Source organism: Ailuropoda melanoleuca, chromosome 2 (genome assembly GCF_002007445.2).
Source record: "Ailuropoda melanoleuca isolate Jingjing chromosome 2, ASM200744v2, whole genome shotgun sequence".
NCBI lineage: Eukaryota > Metazoa > Chordata > Mammalia > Carnivora > Ursidae > Ailuropoda > Ailuropoda melanoleuca.
This window is the reverse complement of record NC_048219.1, coordinates 191,057,494-191,078,153: the sequence shown is the minus strand read 5'-3', so window position 1 is coordinate 191,078,153 and position 20,660 is coordinate 191,057,494. Positions and strand designations below refer to the sequence as shown.

The following is a 20,660-nucleotide window of genomic DNA, read 5'->3' as shown; positions in this document are numbered from 1 at the left end:
TTTTTCAAAAAAAAAAAAAAACCCAAAAAAAAAAAAAAAAAAAAAAAAAAAAAAAATATATATATATATATATATATATAATGAAACTTGAGCTCTGAAATTCACAACATTCAAAAAAAGAGAGATATAAACCAGATTTCAAGGCAGAAAAGTTGCGTGTTTGAAATCATGGGTGTTATGACTTTTCTGGTGTGGGAGCACCAGTTCTGTTTTCAATCCTCGCTCCACAGTGGATGATTCAGACTCATGGGAACATTGAATGCGATTTCGTATCGCACCAGTTAGCAGACTTAAACAGTTCAAGCAAACACTGAGGTTTTCATTGTACTGTGAATAACAGCTACTTTGCTTACCATCACCTTTACAGATCTCCTAGCAGGCATAATCCTTCAATTCTATCTTCAAGTAAACTACCCTTTACCGAAGATGTGTGAGGCATATTTTGGATTTAGTGTACATTCACATCAAGATTTTCATTATGCACACATATTAATTTTTTGAGAACATGTCATGATAATTAGTCTTGTCAAAAAAACACACCAAAATGGAACATGTGCTAATTCACTTAGGGTGGGATTACTGGCAATTTTGTTTCTTTATTCTTTTCTGTATTCCTAAAACTAATATATATTACTTCTACAATTAGAAAATAAAATTTATAAAATACATGTTATCAATATATTTATGATTGCTTTAAAACTGTTTGACAATAAGGGAACTATTTTATGCTTCCTACTTAAAACACTTCTCTGTTTTCCCACCAGTGCTTTTCAAGGGGTAGACACCCAGGAAGATGTCTGCTTGTTCAAGAAGCACATGATCATGGAGCTTCCCAAATCTGCTCAAAGCAGAAAATATCAAATTTCAGTTTCCTAATATAATGACCTTACTTGCATGACATATTCTCTCAGAATCTCTTCCCCTCTTCACTGGCCTTGGTCTTGGAGGCCATGTTGTGCAGTGCAGGGTAATATAGAATCAGACAAAATATATATTATATTATATTATATTATATCATATTAATTATATTATATTATATTATATTATATTATATTATATTATATTATATTATATTATAAATATCTCTGCTTCACTAAGCTGTTTAGGGAAGTTACTTAGCTTTTTTTTGTTTTGGTCTCGTCATCCCTACAGGGATTGTACGACCTATCTTACACAGTTTATCTCTGTGACCTAATACTGCTAACAAAATCTGATGGGAAAAACAATGAACTCACTCACTCTGCCATTACCTAGCATGTAACCACTAGTGAGCCACTTACTTCTTAGGTCTTATGTTCTCTAACTATAAAACCAGCATGACTAGATCATCATAAAATTCCCTTCTAGTTTTAAAAATCCTAAGGTTTGATGCTTTTACTCTGGTTCAACAGGTCAAATTCCTTTGATTCTGAACTTATTTTACATGAACACTTACCTTATATAGGATGGAAATTTTATGTGCTTAAAGGTTTATGAAATATGTCATGAACTTATAAAAAGTAACACTGGACAAAGCACTGTATGTACATTATGAGGAAGAATTTAAATATAAAATTGTGCCCAAACAATAGGAAATCAAACATTCAGTGGAACTAAAAAATGGATTAAAAAAAAATCAGTACAAAAATTTAATAGGATTATCCAATTAAATAGACTACTTCAAAGAGCTATTTCTTGTTTATCATTTAAAAATTCTTTTCTTCACATTTTATTACTTATGGAGCAGTATTTTCTCATGTTTATGATTCTTCGTAAAGAATTCTTACTTTAGTAGGTTAGGACAGAATCTGAAATTTGAAGGCAAGTTTGAGATCACGTACTCACTGTACTTACAGATGGGAAACTGAAGTAAGATAGGTGAAATGACTGTGATCAAACAACTAACTGCAATCATGGTGAGGATCATGATTTGCTGGTTCAATTTCACTGTTATGAACACTATGGTACCCCCATATAAAGTACAATTTGTGGGAGAAAAACATTTATTTCCCATTTTATATTATGATAGTCTCACAGAAAAGGCAATTCAATTCTAGGCAATCCTGTGATCAGTTCTGACTTTTCCTTTGCTCTCATCTTATTTCCAGCTGACTTGCTATCATCTCAAACTAAACATGCCTAAAATGAAAATTATCTTTATTCTCTTAAGATATTGTCAATGTTATCATGATTTCCCCATTATCAATATACCAAATGACGTTTTTAGCTCCCTTCTCAGTTTTATGAGTATTATTTTGTTTATAGTAGTTGCTTGTAGCCCTTTCTTTATATTATCACTGACATTGTGATAATATAGTCCAAGTTCCTACCTTAAGGCAATAGTATGGTAATATAGATTACCATCTATAAATGTGTTATGCTATAAACTATCACCTTATAATACAAAATTTCATTCTTATCATTTCATCTTATAGAAATTCAAAGATTTCGGGGGCGCCTGGGTGAGTCAGTCGTTAAGTGTCTGCCTTCGGCTCAGGGCGTGGTCCCAGCGTTCTGGGATCGAGCCCCACATCAGGATCCTCCGCTATGAGCCTGCTTCTTCCTCTCCCACTCCCCCTGCTTGTGTTCCCCCTCTCTCTGGCTCTCTCTGTCAAATAAATAAAATCTTAAAAAAAAAAAAAAGAAAAAAAGAAATTCGAAGATTTCTCCACAGAAATACTTCTAGGTCACCATGATGGCTTACAAAAGCCTAATCTACTCAAATTGTTATTTTAGAACTGCAAAAGCTTACCAAGCTTGGCCAAACATGATCCTACTGCCAAAAGAGTACCTGTCAGTTGTGGTTACTTACCCAAAGCAGGTAACCTTAGGGCAGGTGATATTAGGCAAAGAGGAGCACCAGATATTTTATTTTTACACTGTAATATTTTCATCCGATTCTATACATGTTAATTATGTACATGTTCAAAAACGCTAAAGGTGGATTCCATTTAACAAGGAAAACAAAAGATAGATCCTTCATAAAGAGTAGAGCTGGGTTCTTGAGTGAAAATAGTTCCAAGGACCTATAAAAAGCACATTATTCTAGTTAAATGGTTTTAAATCTCTGGTCTAAGGGCTTTCTAAACTGTGTTTGTAATCACCCAGGAGTATATAACATGTTTCTGGGTCTACATTGTTGAGAATGAGTGAGCAAAAAAACTGGCAGAAGAAAAAAGCAAAGAGGGGCGCCTGGGTGGTGTAGTCGTTAAACGCCTGCCTTCGGCTCAGGGCGTGATCCCAGCGTTCTGGGATCGAGCCCCACATTAGGCTCCTCCTCTAGGAGCCTGCTTCTTCCTCTCCCACTCCCTCTGCTTGTGTTCCCTCTCTCACTGGCTGTCTCTCTCTGTCAAATAAATAAATAAAATCTTCAAAAAAAAAAAAAAAGAAGAAAAAAGCAAAGATGCACTGGAATTACTTAAACCGAGACTACAGTGTATAGAACTAAGCATTAAGACAGCATTCTGCAAAAAGATGTCATATATATCATGCTTACATAAAATACTTCCTTTGGAACTTTCCATTGTGTATTTCACAAACTATCTGACAAATGTCCTTTTTGGATTCCTCTGAGGAGTGGTTATAGTCTTGATGAAATCAGCACTTCATCTCCATTTTACTTCCAACTGATTTTGTGCACCAGTTTTCAACCTTGTGACTAGAACTCTGTAGTCTTGAGAACTTACTTCTCTTTAAACTTTTTTTTTTTTTTTTTTATTTGAAAGAGAGCGAGAGAGAGGGAGAGTGCGTGTGTGCATGGAGGGGCAGAGGAGGAGGGAGAGGGAGAGAAAATCTGAAGCCAACTCCATGCTGAGCACAGAGCCCAAAGTGGGGCTCGATCCCATGACTACGAGGTCAGGACCTGAGCCGAAACCAAGAGTCAGACGCTTAACGGACTGACCACCCAGGCACCCCTCTTCAAGCTTTTTAACAGCTTTTTCTTTTCAGCAAAATGTCACATACCATTCCAAAAGAGTATCAAGTTGTCTTGTTAGCAATTATCAGATAAAAGAGAGATGATATAAATGACAGTCCAGAGAAGTCTTTATTGCATGCTTGATAGCAGAAAACAGTGAAATAGAACTCGAACTTTAAGAATTCATGAGCTGAGTTAACAATTTCCCTCTAAGGAATAGTGTTTCCTGAAAAAATACTAGAGCTTTACACTGGCATACACAGCTTTGCTTCCATAGTCGGTAGGGTACACATTTAACTTTCCCCACAGAGTTTACATTAATGGCAACAGCTAGTAGCTCTAACTGCATTTCAACATTCTTAATTAATAGTCAAGATTCTGATACAACCTGAAGATGGAAGTGCTCCCCATGTATTCACATCGGCTAGGATTTGGTTCAATGGCATTTTACTGAATGATTAAAAAATACTAATTATTTAAATTCTGTATTTTTTCACTTTTTCTAAATGTGAAAAAGTTTTATTTATTAGGATAAACAGTTGAATGCTTTTTCAAACTACACAGCCTACCCTACTCCACCCCCACTCCAAAAGACCCTGTCAGTGTTGGTGCAGAGTTTATGGTTGAAAAATCAACAAAATCCTACAGCAGAGGACGAAAAGATAGTAAAACATTTGTCTTGTTCACAAGACAAATAACATGAAAGCAACATGTGAGGCCAAAGTGAGTTAAGTATCTATATATTACTGTTAGGAGAGGTGCAGTCCATGGCCTAAATTACTTCTTCAACAACATTACTCAATTGGATAACCCCCAGCTGATAAAGCTCTGAAGATCAAAAGCAGAAATAAAAGATGCAAAAGCTATTCATACTGGAACTGCTATATTTAAAAACAAAAGCCAAAAAAAATTGTGGACTCTTTGAAAAGACGTTTATGTTCTAGAAGATATAATAAATGAAGTAATATATTATTAAAACAGAATGAGAAGTTGGGATTCTATTTTTGCAATAATCCAATTTTTGGAAGTCTTACAAATGATTCTGACAGAGAGAGAGAGCAGCACTGGATAAATGAAATAAAAACAACAGCAACTGCTTAGAAATGGGAATCTATTAAACGAAGTTCTATAAAATGAGAATGAAAAATCAATGAGTTCTGGAAATTTTTTTCTTCTCTACCCTCCCTCACCCCATCAATCTACTTTGCTGAAAATGAGGATGTTGAGGCAGAAGGCAGTACACCAATGGTTTCTCCAGTTGTCAATTTTTCGACTGTTTCTCAAATAGAGGCAAAATAATACGGAATTAAATGCCCTAATTTCAAGTTAAGAATAAGAAGTTCTGAAATTATTGCATAAGCTATACATACCTGTTTAATATATCAAAAGTGAATTTTTAGTACATGTGAATAAGATCTGTGCATTTTTCTCAACAAAATGAGAAATTCTGGCTGAGGTGCCAAGATACATTAGATATCATAGTCTAACATGATGTCTGGGAGATTGTTACGAGGAAATTTTAAAGTAAATGTCTCAGATCTGTGCTGGGGGCCATCCACAGGGTATCTATGAGAAGTGGACTGCAGGAGGATGTGTGAGGAGGATTTCTGTGGGAAAAGTGAGCTGTGGGTCTTTGACCCTCACTCCAAGCCTAAAGATAGGCTTCAGAGGGACCACGTGAAGAGCTTAATAAGATCAGCGGTCACTGTGGACGGACATCTGACATGAAAAGTTAAGAGGCATTAGCTATCCACGGAGGTACTAGCAAAGAGGGTGAGGGAGATGGAGAAGAAGAGGGAGAAGAAGACAAAGAGGAGGAAGGAGAGGTTAAGGGCAGTAAAGCTACACTGAGAATCATATATTACACTCCTAGCTACAAGGTCAAAATATGCAGAACTGGTTCTGTGAACGGATGTGGGTCAGAAAGGAAAAAAGGCCATCCTGAAGCCATGTGAAACCCTGCCCAAAAGATCTCTGTTAGGGGAGGTGCAGTTAGGGGGGCAGTGACATTCTAACAGAGAATCTAGATATACTCATTTCTTTTTTTTTTTTTTTAAAGATTTTATTTATTTATTCGACAGACAGTCAGCTAGAGAGGGAACACAAGCAGGGGGAGTGGGAGAGGAAGAAGCAGGCTCATAGCAGAGGAGCCCGATGTGGGGCTCGATCCCACAACGCCGGGATCACGCCCTGAGCCAAAGGCAGACGCTTAATGACTGTGCCACCCAGGCGCCCCTAGATATACTCATTTCTAAACTGAGATTGTATATACCATATAAAATGAACGTAGGACTTTTTATTACCTCCAAAAGATGAATCAAAAAGTCATGGACTGCCTGAGTTTGCATCCTGTATCAGAGGAACAAGTTATTATACTAAACACATTTTAAAAAGACAGTAGGAGGCAAAAATTAAAGATCCTTTTTATGATTTCATCAACCTATAAGTGCTAATTTTTCAAGTATGGCTAAGTAGTTTAATTAACAAAGTGACTACAAATCTGTAAAAAATGCATTTAAAGAGTATTATATAATTAAAGGTATCTCTTACCCACCTTTTTTACCTCCTTTGAGTTTAATGTCCACTAGATTTGAGGGGAAAATGTCCTTAAAAGAAGAGAAGTACTAAAGAAAAACCTGAACTAGCTCTCTTCTGGAGAATTTTTTTGTTTGCTCACCTTTGGACAAGTGATTTCAGTCTGCTGGATCATGATGAGAGCCGAAGCTATCAGAGCTCCTTGCCTCACATAGTTCACAGGGTCATTTGTCATCGGTTCTAACAAATTAATTGCTTCCTGAAAGCATTAAAAACAACTTTAAATTAAGCTGGTATAGCTGGATTTTCAAATTAGTTATTGTAATTCTAAGTCAATATTTTCATCTAACATTGTATTGAGTTCTTTAAAGACTACTTGCAACTGAGTATGCTTTAAGTTTCAATATAAATCAATTAAAGTGAGAAGGAAGCTTGTAGAATGCGTGCTCCTGTCTTGAGGTCAAAATCGTCAAAAAGAAGGTAATAGAAAATGAGATTAATGTGTGATAAACACCTATTATTTTCCAGGCAAAACAGTATTTTATACATGTTATCCCATATAATTCTATTAATCCTAAAACAAAACCAAAAATAACAACAACATAAAACAATCTTTATAAACAAAGAAACCGGGGTTAAGAAATTCGCTGAAAGTCAAACAAGCAGAGCACTCAGGCCAGTCGGACCCCAAAACCTGGAATAAGTATCCAACTTCCTTCAAATGCTAGGGTAGGGTAATGACTTTGATGATTTTATAAGACCTAACATAAAAGATTAAATCGATGTTTAATAGGATTTCCCCAGTATCATATTCTTCAGAATAATCAGTTCTATGAAAAAAGGATTCCCGGGTGCAGTAAGTTGGTAGTTCCCGAGCACTACGTAACACGTCCTCCTGCAGCTTATCAAATACCCTATGAACATCATACCAAAACATCCAGAGCCTTATTAAAGAAATCACTCGAACTTTGTTTATCCCAGCATTTGTTCACTGTATTTGACCAAGAACTCTTTCACCCTTAACACCCTTTCACCGTTAACAACGTGCAAGAACTTTGTTAAGTGCCACTTCATAACATTCCTTATAAGGTCTTGGTAGGTATAAATCCGGAGGAACAAAGCAATGGGTTTACAAAATTACCAAATTTATTTCTTAATACAGTATGCCATTCCTTAAATATCCTTTGTTTCAAGGCCAAGGAAAGAAAGAATAAATTGAATTCTTTTTTTTTTTTTAAAAAACAACTTCAGATTTCTTTACATGTGGATTCATTTATTTTAAAGATCAGAGCTGTTAACAGATAATATGCATACCAGATAAATGTATTCTTTCTCCCCATTTCACTGAAAAACGTGGTGACATTGTGCAGAGTTTTTCAAACACTACTCATAGTATTGTCAATACCACTTATGAGGTAGTCTCGATAAAAATATAACCAAATTTCCAACTTATAAGTTAAAAGACACTAACTTGGTCTTTGAGGTATGTGATATAACCTCAAAGATATATTTTAGGATAAAAAATTTTTTCAGTTTTTAAGAAATAAAAATAAAGCACCAAACCTTGGTCAGATAGGTATTGTTATACAGACGACACAAACTATTTAGAAATAAAGCAGACTTGCTTAGTATGAGTAATAAAAATTTTTCATTGAATTAACTTGTCAGATGCTGTGTCTCAAAAAACATTTGCTCCTAGATATCATATTAAGTTTATAATAATCTGGAAAGAAAAAAAAATCTAATATACATTTAACTTACGAGGCTTGACATAAATGTCTACTGAAGACCTGAGGGGGAAAATACCTCATAAAACATCCAACTATAATTTTCCTTTGTTTATGGAACAGATGTGTTCCAGAAAAAAAATGAAGGCCAATATCTATAAACTGTATTTTATAAACCCAATGATATTTCTATAATAAAACTGGAGATACATTCTCATGTAAGAAATTCTCCCCGAAAAGAAAACACTTTAAAAACAAATCTCTGTGAGGACAGAGACTATGCTCAACTTGTTCACCATCATATCCTTAAAGGATCTTCCCCTCTTCATTGATTTGACAAATATTTACTGAACGCCTACTATGTGCCAGGTCTGACTTTAGGTTCTAACAGTGAACATTTTGTTCTTAGGGACCTTACATTTCAGGGCAGAGGAGACAGATAATAAATAAATAGGTGTAAAAATATGTCAGGTGGTGATAAGTCCTATGAAGAAAAAATAAAGCAGGGTAAGGAGATGAATGAGAATACTGGAAGAGGATGTCTCTCTATAAAAATTTTTATGCAATTTTTATCACATATAGTGAAAATGCCCATTTTAATTCCTAGCTTCAGGAATGTTTTATGTAACTAGAAAAAGTTATTTGTATCGAATACTAATACTCTTTATTAGAGAAAAAGTGGAGCAAAATTTTATTCCTGGATTCAATCAATCTGGACTCAATCAACTGTTTTATTTTATTGTGGACAAGAGAGGATTAAAAAAAAATGACTCCTCCTCTAATGTAAAGACATTGGGAGCATAATCTAGCTATATTCTTGTTCTTTATGTTCTCATTCTCATCATGTCTGTGTTCTCTCTCTCTCACACACACACCCCTCTATGCATGCACGGACTCCATTAAGAGAAAAGTTCATGTTTTGGGGGTGGTTAAGGTGTGTGTGTTTGTGCTTTGAAAGGCAAAAATGTGATGATTGTGTCATTGCTGTGAATAAAGAATACTTGTTTAAGCAACAGGGCATTTCTTTATGAATCTCATGATGAACTATATTTTACAGTCATTTGCTTGCCTAACTCAACTCTTTATATTGTCACTTTTGAGGATTTAACAAATATCACGTTACCTATTACATTTGTGAGGAGAATCAGGAAAATAGCAGTTAAGTGATTTGCTTAAAACAAAAACAAACAAAAAAAAAGAATCAAAGTTAGCTTCTTTTGGTGGTCTCATACAAGAACCTTGATTTCCACAATACTAATCATGCCAATTAAACATATAAATTACCATGTAAAATGACCAGAGTAATTCTTTTAAGAAAAAGAATATTTTATCTTTATCTTTTTTTTTTTTTAAGAAATCAATGTTTTCAAAAAGAAATTCAACAGCATTGTTTGGTCACCCATGCAGTGTGGTGGTTTGTTCTTAACTGGCTTTGAGCAACCCAGCATGGTAAAGTGAGGAAGGAAGTTCTGGGAAGCTCTGTGAGACAAGTTAACTCTTATAGATCACACCACACTTGTCTTTTTACGGCGGTTGTACAGACGTTTCTGTGAGGGAAAACAGCCCAGTGCCAGGAAAGAACTGACCCCACCAGCTTTGGACTTTACCTTGTTTCCTGTACCAGCACAGCAGATGCCCAGGGCCATAGCAGCTCCATAACGCACGTGAGGATTGTAACTCTCTGACAACAATGAAACAACGCTGGGGCACTGTTCAGGGGTCCTGATAAGAAACAGAGGAAGTGAAGACAGTGCTATAGGTGAAATATTTTAAAGCAAGATGGAAGAATTTTAATCATTTTTTTTAAACTTATGGGAAACAACAGTTATATTTCGCACAGAAGTTGGAGAATTAAAAATTGAAATTATTGATATTAAAAATCTATCTTCAGTATTCAGAGAATATACACAAAGAAAGCAGAACTTATCAGTGATTCCTCAACCATAACTCCGTATTAGAGCATTACAGTCATTCCTTTGTGCCTCCTCCATAGTGGGTAATAACCATGAGGGTGGGGGCGCCTGGGTGGCACAGCGGTTAAGCGCCTGCCTTTGGCTCAGGGCGTGATCCTGGCGTTGTGAGATCGAGCCCCACATCAGGCTCCTCTGCTATGAGCCTGCTTCTTCCTCTCCCACTCCCCCTGCTTGTGTTCCCTCTCTCGCTGGCTGTCTCTCTCTCTCTGTTGAATAAATAAATAAAAAATATTAAAAAAAATATTAAAAAAAAAAAACCATGAGGGTGTGGGGGGCACACAATGCTCTACATCAATTCTTATCTTTCTTGCTTACTTCGTGTTTTGTATCAGAAGACTAAAGCTGTTAAAGAGACTCTGGGATGTTTCCAAAGCTGCACAGAAGATCTGAATCGCCCAGTATAACTCTGATTGAATATCAAATTGGTAAATATGCCTTGATAATGAAAAAATTCTGGGTTTTTTTTTCCTTTAGCAATTATTGTTGTGTTGAAAAGGACAGAAAACTGTTCTTTAAAAAAAAAAAAGATTTTATTTATTTATTTGAGACAAAGAGAGGGAGAGCAAGTGTGAGGAGGAACAGAGTGTGGGGAGGAGCAGAGCTGCGCAGAGTCCGACATGGAGCTCGATCCCATGACCTGGACCAAAATCAAGAGTTGGACGCTCAACCGACTGAGCCACCCAGGCGCCCTAGAAATCGTTCTTTTCTCAACCTCTTCATATTTCAGCGAGGACAAAAAAACAGGACGGCCCTGACTAATGAAAGACCCGACCTCATTTTTATGGTGGCTAGTCTTTAGGGGCAGCAGGATGGGGGCAGTAACTAGAAGAGAATGTAGGGGAGTATCTGGGCAGCTGATAATGATCTCAAACTGGGTGCTGGTTACAGTGTGTGTTCAGTTGTAAAAATTCATCAAGCTGTAGACTAATTATCTGCATGTTTTCAGATGTATATTACACTTCAATAAAAACTTAAAAAGGCTATCCATATAACTACATTCAATAAAGGCTTTTTAAAAAAAAATTTTAAACATTATTTTGTTGTGAATAAAAGCAGTTACTACCTACAGACCAATTCAAATCCATAACTCTGTTGGAATTGTCCTCCAGCCTCAAACTCGAGTAAGTGGTAAATTCAGATTTCAAATGGAGTAGAGCCAAATTTGTGAAAACTATCCAGAAAAGTGAAATTTTGCTACAAGAGAAGGCTGGATTTCCTCCTTACAACAAAGTCTATCACTCTTTCTTGAAAATGTTCTCAGTTTGACTAAGCTTCCTAGTAGGAATAATCTGTAAATAATACTAACGGCAACAATATGGAGAAAAACCTTGGTATTGTAAAAGACGCAATGTACTAGGAAACAGAGGATCTGGGTTCTAACTCTAGTTTTGCTAATTTCTTGGTATGTGACATTAGGCAAGTCACTTTCTTTTATTTTTGTAATTAGAGATGGCTTTTCTTTTGCTGGAATAATATAAAAAACAAAAGGAATAAATAACTGAAGATACGGTAATAATATATATATACCTTCAGTTAATGCACACTGACATAAACAACAATATATTATATAAGAGGAAGCCATGAAGTCAAAAACCCACGTTCCAGTTCCTGTCTTGCCTCTAAATAGCTGGGATAATTTAGACAAAGTTCAATGAACCAAACCTTCTGGGATCCCTTTCTATGTACAAAAAATGAAGGAATGGGACTAGAAGTTCCATAATGTCTTTCCTACTTTATAATTCTACGTTTTTTTCTTTTTTAAAAGATTTTATTTATTTATTTGTCAGAGAGAGAGACAGAGAGCACAAGCAGGGGGAATGGCAGGTAGAGGGAGAAGCAGGCTCCCCACTGAGCAAGAAACCCGCTGCTGGGATCATGACCTGAGCTGAAGGCAGACGTTTAACTGAGCCACCCAGATGTGCCTAGTTCTATGACTTTTAAAAATGAACCAACCAGGGCGCCTGGGTGGCTCAGTCAGTTAGGCATCCCACTGTTGATTTTGGCTCAGGTCATGATCTCAGGGTTGTGAGATCAAACCATGTGTCGGGCTCTATGCTCAGCAAGAGGCCTGCTTGAGATTCTCTTCCTCTCCCTCTCCTGATTCCCCTGCTCACAAACACTCTCAAGTAAGTAAATAAAATCTTAAAAAAAAAAAAAAACAACCATCAAAGGGTTTAAATCAATGTTCATTGTTATAGGATATTTCTTTGATGAGAAATATTCCTATGGAATTTAAAGTGATATTACATCAAAGAGGCTGCTGGAGAATCATTCTGCAACTTATAGTTGACAGTACCATCATTTAACTTTTATTCTGTGCTCCTGTTAGGCAAAGAACTTAAATTTCTGTCCATAACACTTGATACTCAAATCCCCTGACAAACTCAAGCATTTTGTCACCAAGTTAGTTACAAATAACACCAACTCAAGAGTGCACACATATCCCAAGGGCCAAGGCTGTGTTTTCTATATTTTTTATTTTCCATAAATTATTAGCAGCACGGTGCTAGATATTAAATATAAAATAACTTTTATTATTCAGTAAATGACAAAGGGAGCCAAACTAAATTTACATTTAGAGACTTAACCAATAAGTATTTTCTACTAGGTTCAGGGCCTAAAGGTTAACCTCTGGGGGGGGGGGGCAGCAGAATCAAGCCCTTCCCTGTTCCCCTGCCTGCTTAAGTTTATAATTTAGCTTACATAATAAAAAAGGGGGGGGAGTTAACAAGTACCTGTGTTGCTTCATAAGGGCTAACTGAGTGTCTTTTAATTTTATGTGCTTTGAAGTTCTCAGTAGGGAGATCACATAGGTAAGGCCTGAAACACCCCAAAATAGGTACTTAATTCTAATTTGTTGTTTCAATAACATTTCTTGGCTTGTAGCTAACAGTCAACTTGCCAACTTTACTATCTGTACAAACTTTCCACAGAGCAGGAACTGTGCAAGGATATATGCACAAATCAGTGCCATATCATCTGACCATAAACTGTATATATGAACTCCTTTCTTTCAACACACTGGCTATTAACTGTTTCTTTACTAAATATTCTGTGTAACCTCAACATTAAATCCTGTTATAAATCAGATGCTTTGATCTGATGTCTTTTTTCTAATCTATCTTCAGTAGAAAAGGAAAAATACAGCAATATATGTATATAGGCAGAAACACTGTTCTAGGCACATGGGGTCCATCACAGAGGGAAATTGGTGAGGCCATAAACCACAGGGTAGTCCCCTTGGTAGAACTGTGAATTTATGATTCTCACTAGGTAAATGCCATAGGATTAACACATGACAAAGGAATTAAGAATACACCCTCTGCTGAGCTTCCTCGCATTCCCTACCAAAAGACTAAATCTGAGTAGTATCCTGAATTTCCAAGTACCTACTGAATGTCTTCAAATATAACCACAAACACCTCAATCAACATACAGCAGTACACACAGAAAGAGGAATAAGGGGCACCCCTCCCCTACACTACTTCTCCCGCCATGACAGTTCATTTACATACCTGGGAAACTCATATCTTTTTTAATCATTCTTTTCCCTCATTCCCCACATCTTATCTGCCACCAAATCCAGTGAAACCCTTAAATTTTATTTATTCCCATTGCCTGTTTCAGGCCCCAATCACCTCTCACTGGAAATAATAGCGACTCCTTAATTAATTGCTCTGCCTTCTTCTCCTCTTGCCTTCATTTTGCTGTGGCTTGGAATCAGAAAGACTTGAATTCCAATTCCAGTGCAGTCATTTAATAACAGAGTGGCAATCACTAAATCTCTCTGAGCCTTAACTGCATTATCCATAAAGTGGTATCTGTTCCACCTTATTCATGCTGGAGAAAGTTGGTGGTATGGTAGAGTAGAATACTATACTACAATCACTGAAATCTAAATGCATTACCAGAAATTGCCTTTGGATCAGAACCAGGAATCTGGCCACCCTAGCTGTAGTTTGGGTTCTTATTTGTAAAAAAGGGGAGGTAACTCATGTCCAAACATTCATTCAAAATAATATAAAGTGAGTTGGATATTGAACCTAGAAAGCTGGTTGTATTCAGAGTCCTGACTTCCAGATCTCTTCACCAGCTTTTTAAGGAGCTAAGGGCACAGAGAACATTTACCCACTTGTCCCTCAGCTGCAGCAAGGGCAGGACATTCCAGGGAAAACTGACACCAAAGAGCTTATTCTAAATGTATCTTAAAACTTCATTTATTTTATGATGCTCACTTGTTAAAAAAGTATTATACTTAGAATAGGATATTAACAGTTTCACGAGGTTCAGAGAAAATTTTGCCAGTGAATATAAATACTGGGAGCTTAATGTAGAGCTTTACCTAGTTGATTACCATAAAGACTAAAATAGGTTGAGGGCTATAAACTCAAAGAACATAAAAAAAATTGTTAAGTTTCTCAGTCTGTAACAGTTCCAACCCAGACACATTCTTCAGTAAAGTGTTAGGACAAGAAATGATACATTCTTTAATAAATTAGCTAGATATTCAGTCCCTTCAAGAGTAAAATAAAACCAGAATATTCTATGTTTATTTTAATTTTTAGCAAGTAGCTCTAAAAGGACAAAAGAATCCTTCTAAGCAATGACTGGAATGTAAATACTCGCTGAAAGCAAAACTTCGGCACATTAATCTTTGTCTAAACATATAACACACATAAAATGTATGCATAAATATAAAAATTTTAAAGTCACAGTTAATAAATGAATAAATGGTAAAACAAATATCACCATCACTTTGAGGCTTGGAATGAATTAATGGACCTCAGCATAATTTAATCAATGACCACTAACATCATAAAAATGGAAACAAATCGACCGAATGTACATTGCCAGCCCTGCCCCTCCAAAAAAGAGACAGAGAAAGAGAGAGAGACATTGAACCTCAATGCGACCAAGCCTCAAGATCCAACTGTCAATTTACAGGAAATACATAAGACCAAAAAAAAATTTTTTTATTACACTAGGGAGGCAGGATGCAATTAGCAAAATCCATATTGTGCAACCTTGACAGTTATAATAACCTGGTTTCTTCAACAAATAAACTGTAAGGTGGAAACAAAAAGAGAGAGGGGAGGAAAGGCAACAGATGGTGAGAAATTAAAAGAAAATACACAAAATCTTTAATAATAGTCCACAGGCTTTCTTTCACTTATTTTAGATAAATCTAGCGCTACTTGAATCTTAGCTTTTCTATACAAACGTTTATCGCTTAGATAACATCACAAAATAATTCCTGTTGTTTGATATAATCCCTAGAACAGCATTTATAACAAAGTATTTAAATGACTAATCCCTGATTAGCAATAAAAACTCATCTGTGTCTCCATGAACATATTTATTTATTTTTTAAATAGATTTGATTGATTGATGGGGGGGCGTGTGTGAACAAGGGGAGAGGCAGGAGAGGGACACGTAGACTCCCCGCTGTGCGCGAGCCAGGTGTGGGGCTCAACCCCCCACGACCCCAGACCACGAGTGGAGTCAAAGCCAAGAGTCGGACACTCAACCTACTGAGCCACCCAGGCGTCCCTCCATGAACATATTTAGAAAAACAAATGTCTAGAAATTATCAAGTCACAGGAAAATAGTGGATTTTGTTTTATTGAGTGGGGGAAGTAGAGAGCAAGGAATTCAATAGTTTGGAAACCACTGTATTAGCATAAAATGTGTTATGTATGACAGCTTTTTCATATTTATATTTTGCTATGTTAAATTTAAAAGTATATTTACTCGGACAGTTATAAATGTGCTAGCTGCATTTGTTTTTAACAATGGAGCTACATGTGGTGGGAATTGTAGCAACTTTTCTTGTTCTCCTTCTTTTTTGGCCAGTTTATAAAAATAAAAAAGAGAATATCATTAGGTTAAAAAGTGGGGAGAGGGGTGCCTGGGTGGCTCAGTTGGTTAAGCATCTGCCTTCGGCTCAGGTCATGTTCCCAGGGTCCTGGGATAGAGCCCCACCCCCACCCCGCCCCATTGGGCTCCCTGCTCAGCAGGGAGCTTGCTTCTCCCTCTCCCTCTGCAGCTCCCTCCTGCTTATGCACGCTCTATCAAATGGATAAATAAAATCTTAAAAAAAAAACAGGCAGAGATGTATTTTTTGAATTTTATTTTCATTACAATATAAAAGAAATGCGTCAAATATTCATTATCAGGAAAATAACTGAGAAAGAAGAAAGCAGTTTTGTTTCCCCAGCATACTTTTATCCCATAATCTCTGTATCCCAAGCTGCTGCTATTTGTGGATTTTCACTTCAGCAGTTAAGATATATCTACAACACGTGAAGCATAATAAAAAATAAAATTACACAGATCCTGCCCTAAATCGTACAAATTTAGTCTTATCTTTAATATATATATGTTTAAATCATTTTAGTAGATTTCAGATAATTAAAAATAGCTATAGTTTTAAATAAGCTTTTGCTTTATTTCCAGATTGTTTCTTTCAGGCACTACCAAAATAGGGCAAAAATATCTCAAAAGATGAAAAGAAAGTAGATTCAGAAGATTTATACAAAGAATTCTACTTCACCACAGTAAGAAAATGGCTCTTAAAAATATCAAATTGAATTCCTGGACCTAGAGAAATCTGTAATATTCAAGCCTATGATATTCAAAAAGTTATAGTATTATTAGCACATTCCTACCACCCCTTAAAATGAGCAAACCAAGGAAGTCTTACAGTATGAGTGAGATGCTATATACTTGTAGATTATTAAAGTATTATTTTATAAATATGATTTTATAAAAATGAACATAAATATACTTCAATTCTCAGAAAGTTTAATTCATTTCTGGTATTTATTTATTTATTTATTTATTTATTTATTTATTTATTTATTTTAAAAGATTTTTATTTATTTATTTGACAGAGAGACAGCCAGCGAGAGAGGGAACACAAGCAGGGGGAGTGTGAGAGGAAGAAGCAGGCTCCCAGCGGAGGAGCCTGATGTGGGACTCGATCCCAGAACGCTGGGATCACGCCCTGAGCCAAAGGCAGACGCTTAATGACTGTGCCACCCAGGTGCCCCAATTTCTGGTATTTAAATAAGTGCCTTGATGATAAAAGTCTACTTCTGATAGCTGATTACAGTGATTACTGAAGACTTGCAGAGCTGAGCAAATCTACATCAAATATTTGGGTTTTTTATGATCATCAACTATAATTCTAGATATAAGAATTCTTCTGATTAAAGGACACTGTCATTTCATGAAATCAAGTTGTTCTATAGAGTTTCACTGATACTTAAAAAAATATCTTATTCTTTTGTTCTTGACAAAAGTGGATACGGTCATAAGCAGCTCTCTCTGGCAGTAACAAACTGGCAAAAACCATCAGAATGAACTTTTATAGAATCTAGTCAAAAACTTACAACAACCAGGGGTCAGCTTAATGAAGCACTGTTGTAAGAGAGTGCTGTGATATTGTAAACTGCCCATCTACCACCTGTACTCCAGAGACTGGTGGTGTCAGTGGAGCGGGCAGCCTGTGCCAAAGTACAGGTGTTAATGAGAGGGAGCAAGACAGACTTTATTCTCACAGAATTGAGAATAAATTGTTTCAGCCTGTCTGGTGGCTTCTTGAAGCACCAGTGCAACAGCCTGCCTCTGTTTCACCAAACTTAGAGTACTCCTGGGCCTGGAGCAACTTGCAAGGTCACATTTGTTGAAAACACTTAAAGGCAAAGTACCGGCCATGGGAGCCAACAGCGAGGGTTAATAGACAAGCTAGGCAATAAACAGACGGAGAAGCTTGGAAAGAAAGAGGCTGGGAAAAGAGATATGTGGGGTTAATAAAGGCTTTAAAAGTTGCCGCATATACCAGGGGAATTGAGAATACCATGTGTATACCAGGGTTAGACACACGCTTGGGAAAAGCCTAAGAAGACTCTAAACTTTCACTTCAGGCTCTGCACAAGCAGGAAGCAAAAGCTAAGGCAGAGTAACTGGGCTAAATAAGTAAGAGCTAGAGTGTCCCAACACAGAGCCAATCTGCAAAGACTGGGAGTCTTTTTCCTTTTCCCTTTCTTTTTTTCCTTTTCTCGGCTCCAGGCATTTAAGGAACTCTGTCAAAAAACACTAGCTGACCACTAGGCTAATGTAACACAGACTTCAGTGGCCATTCATGAGAAAGACTTTATGAAACTAACTTTTAAAAAAGTCACCAAACAATCCACAATAAGCAGCAATAATAAGCCCCTGGGGGGGGGAGGGAGAATCTGATTTCCTTTGTTTCCACACTACAATATTCAAAACATCCAGTTTTCTTTTCTTCTTTCTTTCTTTCTTTCTTTCTTTCTTTCTTTCTTTCTTTCTTTCTTTCTTATTTTTTTTAAAGATTTTATTTATTTATTTTTCAGAGAGAGAATACAAGCAGGCTCCCTGCTGAGTAAGGAGCCTGATGGTGGGACTTGATCCCATGACCTGAACTGAAGGCAGATGCTTAACTGACTGAGCCACCTAGGCATCCCAAAGCATCCAGTTTTCAACAAAAAATTAAGAGTCATGCAAAGAAATAAGGAAGTACATACAGCCCATTCACAGGAAAAAAAAGAAATTAATAGAATCAGTCCCTAAGTAAGCCCAGGTATTGGGCTTAAATGATCTTAAATATATTCAAAGAGAAAAAAAGAAAGGCAAATAACTAAGGAAAACAGAACGATGCCTCATCAGCTCAAGAAAAATCAATAAATAGAAATTATATACACACACACACACACAAAACCAAACAAATTCTGGAACTGAAAAGTATAAGTGAAATGAAAAATTCACTAGAGAGGGTTTAGTAGCAGAACTGGGCAGGCAGAAGAATCAAGTTAGGTAAATTGACTATATTAGATAGATTAATAGAGAATTATGTTAGGTGGATTGAGATTATCTAATCTGAGGAGAAAGAGAAAAGAATTTTAAAAAATGAACAGAGACTTAAAAACTGGTGGGACACCATTAAGCATACCAACACAGGCATAAATACGAACATAGGCATAATGGGAATCCTAGAGGGAGATGAGAGGGAGAGAGGGGTAGAAAGAACATTTGAAGAAATAATGGCCCAAACTTTCCAAATTTTGATAAAAGACTAGAAACTCAACAAACTCTAAGCAGGATAAACTCAGAGACTGATGAACAAAGAAGACAAAGACTACATCTTAGTGGGAGACTTACAATCAAAACTAAAAAACTAAGTAAAAAGGTGAAGTACTAAGGAGAACTAAGAAAGGTAAATCAAGGTAAGGGGTACTGGAAGAGACAGGAGAAGAAGGTTTCACAGTATTAATTAGGGTAGTCGGGGTAGGCTTCAAGGATAACGTGATATTTAAGCAAAGACAGGAAAGGGAGTAAGGAAGCAAGTCAAGTGGCTATGTAGGGGAAGAGTGTATTACGTATTAGGTAGAGGAAACAGTGCATGCAAACCCTATGATAAAACAATGCCAGGCATGTCTGAGGAGCAGCAGAGGCCAATGGTTTGAGTGTAGTGAAGAAGGGGAAGGATAGCTTAAACTATGGCCAAATCATATAAGCTTTATAGAAAATTTATAGGCCAGGGGATTAGTGGAACTTTGGCTTTTACTATGAGTCAAATAAAGGGCCACTGGAAGATTCTGAGCAAAGGAATGATATGATCTGCCTTGTTTAAAAAGAGTCATTTTGGCTGCTTTATTGAGAACAGAGTGCAAAGGTAGAAGAAAGAAGACTAGTTAAGAGGCTACCTAGAAATCCAGTCAAGATATGATGGTGACTTAGGTAAGATGGTAGCAGTAGATGTGTGTGTGTGGGGAAATTTGGAATATATGGATTTGGTATATATATTGAAGGTAGAACCAACAAGATTTCCTGATAGATAAAATGGAGAATGTGAGATAAAGAGTCTGGAAAGATACAACTGCCTTTACCTGAGATAAAGAAACCAATACATAGAGCAGATCTGGAGGGAAAGAGTGTAAGTTCAGTTTTAGACAAGCTGAGTTTGAGAAGTTTTTTAGATTATCTAAGGGAAATACTGAGTAGGTGATCGAGCATGAGTCTAGAGTCTGAAGGAAAATCTAGGCTAAAGATATAAGTTTGGGAGTTTCAGTATATAGATGGTATTTAAAGCCATAAATGTATATAAGACACCAAGTACAGAGGAGAGAAGAGATCCAGAAACAAACCCCCAAGAAGGCTGAAGATTGAGAGGTTGAGGAGATGAAACAGAACAAGGAAACTAGGGGCGCCTGGGTGGCACAGCGGTTGGGCGTCTGCCTTCGGCTCAGGGCGTGATCCCGGCGTTATGGGATCGAGCCCCACATCAGGCTCCTCCGCTGGGAGCCTGCTTCTTCCTCTCCCACTCCCCCTGCTTGTGTTCCCTCTCTCGCTGGCTGTCTCTATCTCTGTCAAATAAATAAATAAAATCTTAAAAAAAAAAAAAAAAAGAACAAGGAAACTAAAAAGGAATAGCCAGTGAAGCAGGAGAACATCCATTAGAGCGTGATCTAGCGGAAGCCAAGTGAAGAAGCTATTTTACAGAAG

The 20,660-nt window shown here is 36.7% G+C and overlaps 1 protein-coding gene across 2 annotated transcripts in view; it reads right to left on the bottom strand.

Annotated features, from left to right (window-relative positions):
• Nucleotides 1–20,660, bottom strand: part of PSMD1 (proteasome 26S subunit, non-ATPase 1) — a 90,295-nt gene that overhangs the window by 16,387 nt on the left and 53,248 nt on the right. For both annotated transcript variants that reach the window (XM_011222659.3, XM_002917439.4), the window contains exons 17-18: nucleotides 9,765–9,879; nucleotides 6,573–6,689 (exon numbers count right to left, since the gene is read on the bottom strand). In XM_011222659.3, the coding sequence (XP_011220961.1) occupies nucleotides 6,573–6,689; nucleotides 9,765–9,879 (232 nt within the window). The remainder of the gene's footprint in view (nucleotides 1–6,572; nucleotides 6,690–9,764; nucleotides 9,880–20,660) is intronic.